Source organism: Ranitomeya imitator, chromosome 6 (genome assembly GCF_032444005.1).
Source record: "Ranitomeya imitator isolate aRanImi1 chromosome 6, aRanImi1.pri, whole genome shotgun sequence".
Classification (NCBI taxonomy): domain Eukaryota; kingdom Metazoa; phylum Chordata; class Amphibia; order Anura; family Dendrobatidae; genus Ranitomeya; species Ranitomeya imitator.
Genome location: NC_091287.1, coordinates 75,412,511 through 75,424,584, shown reverse-complemented (window position 1 = coordinate 75,424,584; position 12,074 = coordinate 75,412,511). Strand labels below are relative to the sequence as shown.

The 12,074-nt window shown below is 41.1% G+C and overlaps 1 protein-coding gene across 1 annotated transcript in view; it reads left to right on the top strand.

Annotated features, from left to right (window-relative positions):
* Positions 1 to 12,074, top strand: part of LOC138641943 (sodium channel protein type 5 subunit alpha-like) — a 476,947-nt gene that overhangs the window by 180,951 nt on the left and 283,922 nt on the right. The window contains exon 7 of the mRNA XM_069729776.1: positions 73 to 312. Coding sequence (XP_069585877.1) covers positions 73 to 312 — 240 coding nt within the window. The remainder of the gene's footprint in view (positions 1 to 72; positions 313 to 12,074) is intronic.

Sequence of the window (12,074 nt, the reverse complement as noted above, 5' to 3'; positions counted from 1 at the left end):
ATCTCAAAGACTTCTACAGTTTTTATACTTTTCTGTATGTGCAGTCGCTAAATATTTCTTTATTTCCCTCAGGACTGAAAACTATTGTTGGAGCCCTTATCCAGTCAGTAAGGAAGCTTGGAGATGTTATGATTTTAACAGTTTTCTGTTTGAGCGTCTTTGCCCTGATAGGGCTACAGCTCTTTATGGGCCACTTAAAACAAAAATGTGTTAGAAATTTTCGAGAATATAATCAAAGCCTTTCTAGCAGTTTATACTGGGGCATGGATAACACAACCTGGTCATCCTATGAAGAGTTCATTGTTGATGAAAGTAAGTTTTGATTTTTTTGTTCCATTTTCTTTGTCATTTTATGCTATTTTAATATCAGTTTCATTTATTTTAGGTGATTTGGAGCTTTGTATCACAAAAAGAAAGCAATTATAAATAGATATGAAATTAATAAGCTCAACATTTTGACCTTTTTACTTTAAAATATAGAATCATTTTTAAGAATAAGCATTCACTTTAAAGAACATTTTCCCCAAAATAAATAAATATCACAGCTATTAAATGGTTGTCCCATGAACAAAGTACATTTTAATCAATATATCTTTTATAAAACAAAAGTTGCACAATTGGATGTGTTAAAAAATGTTCTTGTACTGAGATAATCTTATGAATGCTGTGCTGTGTACTGTGTAATGGCTGTGTCCGACCATGCAGAGCTGCTCCAGTTCATGGTCAACAACACGACAGTATATGTGGTAGAGGGGTTCACTCCTATCAAGCTGTTAATAGTTTTATTTAGCCTTTAGTTTCCTAATTTTGTACAGTGGAATTTATATACTACTACATCAGATTATTCAGTCTAGTAAAAATCTTTGTTTCCTCGGTTCAGCTACTCTCCAACCCAATTATCCACCAGAAACTTTTTCTTCAAGAAACACTTACCGGTAGCTTGTATTCCATCCTTAAAAATGCATTGTGACAATACAAAGATTTTGGCCGTATCCAGCCTTTGTCAAGCCAAAAAAAGAGGGAGCCATAAAACATAGGTTTGGTTTTTTACAGCATTTCATCTCTTCTTTCCTTTTTTTCATAACAAAGATGTCTCGGATATTTCTACACAAGTCTAGGAGACTTGGTCTCTGCCCTGGTGGGAACTCGAATAGACCCATTAAATACTGCCAAACTTTTCCAGAAATGGCTAAATCATATCTAAAAATATTTAAATATTTCAATAATTTTAGAAAAAAACTACCTATTCAGCGGCTTGCAGTATTTTACTATTGCTTTATTCTTTATAATTGTCCACAATTGAACAACTCCTTCAGAAATTCTCAAGTGCCACAGATAAAATAAAAAATTCATACTTATCTCACAAACTAATTAAATTAGAGCAAAATCAACGCTCTCTCCCAGCAGTCACACGACATTGTCACATGACTGCTGCACTCGATCAACAACTGCTGATCGGCTGCAGCTTTCACGCCTCTGTCAGAGAGAACTGTTCCATCTGGAACAGTTATTGCTGCTCAGCGGTTCTGTCTGGAAAAAAGTCACGTGATTGCCAGGTATTACCATGTTGATACCCCGGCACCAGTCAGGGAGAGTATGCATTTTTTACTTTTATTTGTGGTACTTTAGAATTTAAGAAGAAGCTTGGAAGTAGTATACAACCCTTTTAAAGGGGAAAATGTTGTCGTATGTGTTTATATCTGATTCTGTTTCTTTAAAGTAAATTGTAAATTGCTAAAACTGTACCTTCCTTTTTCTGTGGGCATACATATTGACTATGGATCTGATTAATTAAGGCTGGCTTTTTGCATGCCAGTCTTAATAAAAACCAATGCAGGAGTAAGATGCGTCCATTTCATTAAGAGGTACACGCCAATAAATGAATTAGGCCACATTCACACTAGCAGTATTTGGTCAGTATTTTACATCAGTATTTGTAAACCAAGACTAGGAGTGGAACAAATAGAGGAAAAGTATAATAGAAACAGTATAGTAAAAGTATAATAGAAATACGTCACCACTTCTGTATTTTTCACTCACTCCTGATTTTGGTTTACAAATACTGATGGAAAATACTGAACAAATACTGATAGTGTGAACGTAGATGTATCTTACAACAGCTGTGTGCCGCCGGTAGAAATATTACTCCAGACAGGTACTGAAGTACATTTCTGGCTAAATTTACACCATTAAAATGGTGTAAATTTTGATCCTTTTGTCAAGCAGGCTACAATGTGTCCAATCCTGCCCAATTAGTTCTCTAATATAATTTTGGCTTAGACAACTATATGATTCGGAACCTATGTCTTTATTTTCCTTTTTTTGCCTCATTTCTTAACTTTTTTTTTGTCACATTTAGCACATTATGTATTATACTCTCCATAGTAAACCAATATCCCTATAAATGGTAGTTACATGTGGCCATAGTGGAAAAGATAGGCTACTGCACTCCTTGACGCGTGTTTCACCACCACCTACGATTTCGTAGGTTATAGGTTCATATGCATTAATATGAAGGGATCTTTGGTCTAATTCGGTTGAGGAATTATCTTTGTGTTTACATTTGGTTTGCATTTACACGTATTAAATATTTGAGAGCTACTAGGCCACATTAATCAAACTTTCTTAATTGCCCATAGCAACCAACTGGAGTTCAGCTTTCTTTTTTTAAACTGAAGTTGGAAAAATGAAATCTGAGTTCTGATTGATTGCTAAGGACAACAAAGATAGTTTCACTGTTAGAAAGATTTGATAAATGAGGCCTATCAAGTGACATAAGCATGGTAAATGTTTCATTATCTGAAAAGAGTTTTCATTGAAATTGGTCATTCATTAAGTGTTAAGGTTTGATGATATTGTATTTCTGCTGAATAGGTTCGGATGGTGACTGGTTGATTTTTATGCTCCTGTGGAGAGCAAGGAAATGACACTCTTGCTTTTCATATAGCAATGTTTTAGTGGCGCAATGCAAAATGGTAAACTAGCCAGATTCTGTTAAACCACCACTCCGGTTTCTTTCCTTCAGTCTTATACTCACCAGCTGCTGTCTTCATCTGTTATCGGTGCCGCTACGGGCTTATTCTGCTGGTTGTGACCTACCGGATCACTCCAGTGTTTGCTGGGGAACCGGAGGTCACCTCTTAAAGGGAACCTGTCACCCCTAAAATCAAAAATGAGCTGCGGCCACCGGCATCAGGGGCTTATCTACAGCATTCTGTAATGCTGTAGATAAGCCCCCGATGTATCCTGAAAGATGAGAAAAAGAGGTTTCTTTACGGTCCAGGTCCAATGGGCATCGCGGTCCAGTCTGGGGCTTCCTATCTTGCTACGATGATGTCCTTTTCTTGTCTTCATGCCGCAGCTCCAGCGCAGGCATAGTTTGTCTGCCCTGTTGAGGGCAGAGCAAAGTACTGCATTGTGCAGGCGCCGGGCCTCTCTAACCTTTCCGGCGCCTGTGCACTGCAGTAGTTTGCTCTGCCCTCAACAGGGCAGACAAAGTACGCCTGCGCCGGAGCTGTGGCATGAAGACAGGAAGAGGACGTCATCGTAAGAAGATAGGAGCCCTCGGACCCAACCGCGACGCCCATCGGACCCGGACCGTAGCGGGAACGCCCCAGGTGAGTATAATATAACCTCTTTTTCTCATCTTTCAGGATACATCGGGGGCTTATCTACAGCATTACAGAATGCTGTAGATAAGCCCCGATGCCAGTGGCCGCAGATCTTCGATTCATCTTCGAGTTTTGGAGTGACAGATTCCCTTTAATGTAAGTCTATGAGAGCCAGAACATGGCTAGAAAGAGGCTTATGCTGGGGACACATTAGTGTATAGCATCGGATGCAATATGCTAATTAGACTCAGCTCAAACTCTGCTGCGAGCGTGATCCGAGTGTCATGCTGCGGTGATCTGATCCTCTCGCATGGGAGAATCAGATCACAGGTGAGGAGAAAGAAAAGATTAATTACTCCATCTTCTCCATTGTCTGTCTCGGCATATATCGGACTACACTAGGATGACAAGTGTATGGAGCAAGGTTGCGCTCACTGAGCGGGCAGACTCTGGCCGGGAGTATGTATAGCTCATACATACCCCCCGGTCCCTGCTCAGAAACCGGTGAATTCTCATAATGCACAGTGCGTGTGCTGGACGATTCATAAGTCTGCAGTCACACAGAGTAACTGCAGACTTATCGATTTGGACCAGACAACTTCTTTAACCCATTGGTGTCACAGCCAGTTTTGCCATTTATGACAAACCATTTTTTTCCACTTTTTTTATTGTGCTATTCCAGGAACCATGACTTTTTTATATTTTTGCTAACATATTCCAATAAGCGTTTGTTTTTTTCAAAATTAGTCATATTTGTCAGAGGCATCATTTTGGGGGACATATTCTTTAGGCCGGTTTCACATGTCCTGATATTTCCGGTACTGGAAAAAACGGTACCAGAGATGTCTGTGTCCATGTGTGTAATACTTGCTGCACACGTGTTTCAGCTGTGTGCTGCGCATGTGCTGCATCAGTACCACGCAGATGGTGCCAGGGAAGAAGCGCTACGGTAAGCGCTGTTCCCCTGCGCTGGGTGCTGAAGACAGCTCTCATCATTCTCCCCTGCTCTGCCAGCGATCAGCATTAGCAGGGGAGAATGATGAGTTATGTTCAAGTGATAATAATGACAGTAGACGGTGGCTGATGGGACTATTATTCCCATCGGCCTACACCTGCTGCCGCTAATAACAATGACAGCAGGAGTGGCTGATAGGAGTATTCATTACCCACCTCCTGTGCCCTAAATAAATAAATGAATGAAAAAAACTCGGCATGGGTTCCCCTTTATTTTCTATAACCAGCCAGGCAAAACTCACAGCTGGGGGCTGCAACCATCAGTTATCAGCTTCAGTAAGGCTGGTTATCAAGAATAGAGGGGTTCCCACACCATATTTTTTAATTGTTTAAATAAATAATTTAAAAAAAATGGCGTGGGATCCCCCCCATTTTTGACAACCAGCCTTGCTAAAGCAGACAGCTGGGGGCTGGTATTCTTAGGCTGGTAAGGGGCCATGGATATTGAACCCTCCAGCCTCAATGCTTTTCCAGTAGAATTTCCTTGTCACAAGCCACACACAATGGGCGTGTCTCATGGGATTTAGGATGTGTTGAAACCAGTTCCTTGGACATGCTCAGTCTGAAGAACGCATGTGCATCAAACACATCCATGTGCATGTCTTTGTGTACCAATGTGTTCCCATAGGCAGTAATTGCTTGTTTTGACACACTCATCCGCATGCGCATGCCTGCGCATATTTGACGGCACAAAAAATGCAACATGTTGCGAAATGACGCATGGGTACGCATCCGCATACAAACTGATGCCAACGCATGTCCCTACGTACACAATGTTAAATATTAGGTACGCAAGACGCATGCAGATCTTAGGAAAGGAGTACGCAGGCCTTAAGCTGTGCACAGATATGCTAATGTGAACCCGGCCTAAGTAACATAGTAACATAGTAACATAGTTAGTAAGGCCGAAAAAAGACATTTGTCCATCCAGTTCAGCCTATATTCCATCATAATAAATACCCAGATCTACGTCCTTCTACAGAACCTAATAATTGTATGATACAATATTGTTCTGCTCCAGGAAGACATCCAGGCCTCTCTTGAACCCCTCGACTGAGTTCGCCATCACCACCTCCTCAGGCAAGCAATTCCAGATTCTCACTGCCCTAACAGTAAAGAATCCTCTTCTATGTTGGTGGAAAAACCTTCTCTCCTCCAGACGCAAAGAATGCCCCCTTGTGCCCGTCACCTTCCTTGGTATAAACAGATCCTCAGCGAGATATTTGTATTGTCCCCTTATATACTTATACATGGTTATTAGATCGCCTCTCAGTCGTCTTTTTTCTAGACTAAATAATCCTAATTTCGCTAATCTATCTGGGTATTGTAGTTCTCCCATCCCCTTTATTAATTTTGTTGCCCTCCTTTGTACTCTCTCTAGTTCCATTATATCCTTCCTGAGCACCGGTGCCCAAAACTGGACACAGTACTCCATGTGCGGTCTAACTAAGGATTTGTACAGAGGCAGTATAATGCTCTCATCATGTGTATCCAGACCTCTTTTAATGCACCCCATGATCCTGTTTGCCTTGGCAGCTGCTGCCTGGCACTGGCTGCTCCAGGTAAGTTTATCATTAACTAGGATCCCCAAGTCCTTCTCCCTGTCAGATTTACCCAGTGGTTTCCCATTCAGTGTGTAATGGTGACATTGATTCCTTCTTCCCATGTGTATAACCTTACATTTATCATTGTTAAACCTCATCTGCCACCTTTCAGCCCAAGTTTCCAACTTATCCAGATCCATCTGTAGCAGAATACTATCTTCTCTTGTATTAACTGCTTTACATAGTTTTGTATCATCTGCAAATATCGATATTTTACTGTGTAAACCTTCTACCAGATCATTAATGAATATGTTGAAGAGAACAGGTCCCAATACCGACCCCTGCGGTACCCCACTGGTCACAGCGACCCAGTTAGAGACTATACCATTTATAACCACCCTCTGCTTTCTATCACTAAGCCAGTTACTAACCCATTTACACACATTTTCCCCCAGACCAAGCATTCTCATTTTGTGTACCAACCTCTTGTGCGGCACGGTATCAAACGCTTTGGAAAAATCGAGATATACCACGTCCAATGACTCACCGTGGTCCAGCCTATAGCTTACCTCTTCATAAAAACTGATTAGATTGGTTTGACAGGAACGATTTCTCATAAACCCATGCTGATATGGAGTTAAACAGTTATTCTCATTGAGATAATCCAGAATAACATCCCTCAGAAACCCTTCAAATATTTTACCAACAATAGAGGTTAGACTTACTGGCCTATAATTTCCAGGTTCACTTTTAGAGCCCTTTTTGAATATTGGCACCACATTTGCTATGCGCCAGTCCTGCGGAACAGACCCTGTCGCTATAGAGTCACTAAAAATAAGAAATAATGGTTTATCTATTACATTACTTAGTTCTCTTAGTACTCGTGGGTGTATGCCATCCGGACCCGGAGATTTATCTATTTTAATCTTATTTAGCCGGTTTCGCACCTCTTCTTGGGTTAGATTGGTGACCCTTAATATAGGGTTTTCATTGTTTCTTGGGATTTCACCTAGCATTTCATTTTCCACCGTGAATACCGTGGAGAAGAAGGTGTTTAATATGTTAGCTTTTTCCTCGTCATCTACAACCATTCTTTCCTCACTATTTTTTAAGGGGCCTACATTTTCAGTTTTTATTCTTTTACTATTGATATAGTTGAAGAACAGTTTGGGATTAGTTTTACTCTCCTTAGCAATGTGCTTCTCTGTTTCCTTTTTGGCAGCTTTAATTAGTTTTTTAGATAAAGTATTTTTCTCCCTATAGTTTTTTAGAGCTTCAATGGTGCCATCCTGCTTTAGTAGTGCAAATGCTTTCTTTTTACTGTTAATTGCCTGTCTTACTTCTTTGTTTAGCCACATTGGGTTTTTCCTATTTCTAGTCCTTTTATTCCCACAAGGTATAAACCGCTTACACTGCCTATTTAGGATGTTCTTAAACATTTCCCATTTATTATCTGTATTCTCATTTCTGAGGATATTGTCCCAGTCTACCAGATTAAGGGCATCTCTAAGCTGTTCAAACTTTGCCTTCCTAAAGTTCAATGTTTTTGTGACTCCCTGACAAGTCCCCCTAGTGAAAGACAGGTGAAACTGCACAATATTGTGGTCGCTATTTCCTAAATGCCCAACCACCTGCAGATTTGTTATTCTGTCAGGTCTATTAGATAGTATTAGGTCTAAAAGTGCTGCTCCTCTGGTTGGATTCTGCACCAATTGTGAAAGATAATTTTTCTTGGTTATTAGCAGAAACCTGTTGCCTTTATGGGTTTCACAGGTTTCTGTTTCCCAGTTAATATCCGGGTAGTTAAAGTCCCCCATAACCAGGACCTCATTATGGGTTGCAGCTTCATCTATCTGCTTTAGAAGTAGACTTTCCATGCTTTCTGTTATATTTGGGGGTTTGTAACAGACCCCAATGAGAATTTTGTTACCATTTTTCCCTCCATGAATTTCGACCCATATGGACTCGACATCCTCATTTCCTTCGCTAATATCCTCCCTTAAAGTGGACTTTAGACAAGACTTTACATAGAGACAAACCCCTCCTCCTCTCCGATTTTTACGATCCTTTCTAAACAGACTGTAACCCTGTAAGTTAACTGCCCAGTCATAGCTTTCATCTAACCATGTCTCGGTTATTCCCACTATGTCAAAGTTACCTGTAGATATTTCTGCTTCTAGTTCTTCCATCTTGTTTGTCAGGCTTCTGGCGTTTGCGAGCATGCAGTTTAGAGGATTTTGTTTTGTTCCAATCTCCTCGCTGTGGATTGTTTTAGAAATGTTCTTACCTCCCTTCTGAGTATGTTTTCCTGGGTCGTCTTTGTTCGAGTCTAATGTTTTTCTTCCCGTCCCCTCTTCTTCTAGTTTAACGCCCTCCTGATGAGTGTAGCGAGTCTTCTGGCGAATGTGTGTTTCCCAGGTTTGTTGAGGTGTAGTCCGTCTCTGGCGAGGAGTCCATCGTACAAGTGATACATTGTTGGATTCAGTTTCTCTTTGCCTACATCAGGCTGCTCTCAGATGAGGTAGCAAAAACCTGCTGGCAGTCCCTTAAACTGTGAAGCTACACATATTAAAATTTGGTTGCAGAAAAATAAAACTTTTATTTGTTGGAACTTTGTGAAAGTTTATTATACCACAGTGTTAACACAAATAACATCTTTCAAGATTGAACAAGTCATTTTGATGATACAAGAGTACAGAACTCCAGGAGCAGACAGCTTTTGCAACACCTATTATGAGAGGTTTCGAGCTGATCTCGCTTTTCATTTTTAATGATTTCACAAAAGACATTTCTGTACCTGAACGTTTCACCAGTCACAATTATCCTTAAACCAGACAGAAAAATTCTACAATATTTTGAAGCTTAGTAACACAACAGTTAAAGAAAATCTTTTACCTACAGTTGTGCATAAACTAGTTATTTTCGTTACTTTATTTCACTATCTTCTCTTGTGTGTACTGTGTCCTGAAGCTGTAAGATGTTTGCATAATCATAATCAATTAAAATAAGTCTGCGTAGGTAGTCTATTGTACTGCAAAAAAAGTTCTGTGGCTACTTTAGTACATGTACAGTGGGGAAAAGTATTTAGTCAGCCACCAATTGTGCAAGTTCTTACGAAGCCACTCCTCGTTGCCCTGGCAGTGTGCTTGGGATCATTATCATGCTGAAAGACCCATCCACATTTCATCTTCAATGCCCTTGCTGATGGAAGGAGGTTTCCACTCAAAATCTCACGATACATGGCTCCATTCATTCTTTCATGTACATGGATCAGTCATCCACCCCCATGCTTCACAGTAGGTATGGTGTTCTTTGGAGGCAACTCAGCATTCTGTCTCCTCCAAACATGACAAGTTTTGTTTCTACTAAACAGTTCTACTTTGGTTTCATCAGACCATATGACATTCTCCCAATACTATTCTGGATAATCCAAATGCTCTCTAGCAAACTTCAGATGGGCCCGGACATGTACTGTCTTAAGCAGGGGGACACGTCTGGCACTGCAGGATCTGAGTCCCTGGCAGCATAGTGTGTTACTGAGGGTAGTCTTTGCTTCCTTGGTCCCAGCTCTGTGAAGGTCATTCACTAGGTCCCCCCCCATGTGGTTTGGGTATTTTTGCTCACTGTTCTTGTTATCATTTTGACCACAGGGGGGTGAGATCTTGCGTGGAGCCCCAAATGGAGGGAGATTATCAGTGGTCTTGTATGTCTTCCATTTTCTTATTATTGTTCCCACAGTTCATTTCATCACACCAAGCTGCTTGCCTATTGCAGATTCAGTCTTCCCTGCCTGGTGCAGGGCTAGAATTTTTTTTCTGGTGTCCTTTGACAGCTCTTTGGTCTTCACCATAGTGGTGACTGTTTGAGGTTGTGGACAGGTGTCTGTTATACTGATAACAAGTTCAAACAGGTTCCATTACTACACGTAATGAGTAGAGGACAGAGGAGCCTGTTAAAGAAGAAGTTACAGGTCTGTGAAAGCCAGAAATCTTGCATGCTTTTAGGTGATCAAATACTTATTTTCCACCATAATTTTCTAAATAACTCTTGCTAAATCAGACAAGGTAATTTTCTGGATTTGTGTTCTCATTTTGACTCTCATAGTTGTGGTCTGCCTATGATGTCAATTATTGGCCTGTCTCATCTTTTTAAGAGGGAGAACCTGCACAATTGGTGGCTGACTAAATACTTTTTTTCTCCACTGTATATATCTTCTATATATATAATTGCCTAAGGGTTTTTCTGTCTGTCTGTCTGTCTGTCCTGGAAACCCCGGCTCTCTGATTGGTGGAGGCCGGCAGGCCTCGACCAATCAGCGACGGGCACAGCATCGACGTAGAAATCCCGCGTCTCTGATTGATCGAGGCTGCCAGGCCTCGACCAATCAGCGACGGGCACAGCATCGACGTAGAAATCCCGCGTCTCTGATTGATCGAGGCTGCCAGGCCTCGACCAATCAGAGACGGGCACAGCATCGACGTAGAAATCCCGCGTCTCTGATTGATCGAGGCTGCCAGGCCTCGACCAATCAGCGACGGGCACAGTGACGATGATGTCATAAAGGACGTAGACATCCCGCGTCAGATTGGTCGAGGCCGCCAGGCCTCGACCAATCAGCAACGGGCACAGTATCGACGTAGATGTCATAATGGTTGCCATGGCGACGATGATGTCATAAAGGTTGCCTCGACCAATCAGCGACAGGCAGAGTCTGCCGCGAATTCTGGAATCATCATTGTCCATATACTACGGGGACATGCATATTCTAGAATACCCGATGCGTTAGAATCGGGCCACAATCTAGTATATATATATATATATATATATATATATATATATATATATATACATACAGTTAGGTCCATATATATTTGGACAGAGATAACATTTTTCTAATTTTGGTTATAGAAATTACCACAATGAATTTTAAACAAAACGATTCAGACGCAGATGAAGTTCAGACTTTCAGCTATCATTTGAGGGTATCCACATTTAAATTGGATGAAGGGTTTAGGAGTTTCAGCTCCTTAACATGTGCCACACAGTTTTTAAAGGGACCAAAAGTAATTGGACAAATTCAATAATTTTAAATAAAATGTTCATTTCTAGTACTTGGTTAAAAACCCTTTGTTGGCAATGACTGCCTGAAGTCTTGAACTCATGGACATCACCAGATGCTGTGTTTCCTCCTTTTTGATGCTCGGCCAGGCCTTCACTGCGGTGGTTTTCAGTTGCTGTTTGTTTGTGGGCCTTCCTGTCTGAAGTTTAGTCTTTAACAAGTGAAATGCATGCTCAATCGGGTTGAGATCAGGTGACTGACTTGGCCATTCAAGAATATTCCACTTCTTTGCTTTAATAAACTACTGGGTTGCTTTGGCTTTATGTTTTGGGTCATTGTCCATCTGTAGTATGAAACAACGACCAATCAGTTTGGCTGCATTTGGCTGGATCTGAGCACACAGTATGGCTCTGAATACCTCAGAATTAATTTGGCTGCTTCTGTCCTGTGTCACATCATCAATAAATACTAGTGACCCAGTGCCCTGGCAGCCATGCATGCCCAAGCCATCACACTGCCTTCATCGTGTTTTACAGATGATGTGGTATGCTTTGGATCATGAGCTGTACCACGCCTTCGCCATACTTTTCTCTTTCCATCATTCTGGTACAGGTTGATCTTGGTTTCATCTGTCCAAAGAATGTTCTTCCAGAACTGTGCTGGCTTTTTTAGATGTTTTTTAAGAAAAGTCCAGTCTAGCCTTTTTATTCTTGATGCTTATGAGTGGCTTGCACCGTGCAGTGAACCCTCTGTAGTTACTTTCATGCAGTCTTCTCTTTATGGTAGATTTGGATACTGATACGCCTACCTCCTGGAGAGTGTTGTTCACTTGGTTGGCTGTTGTGA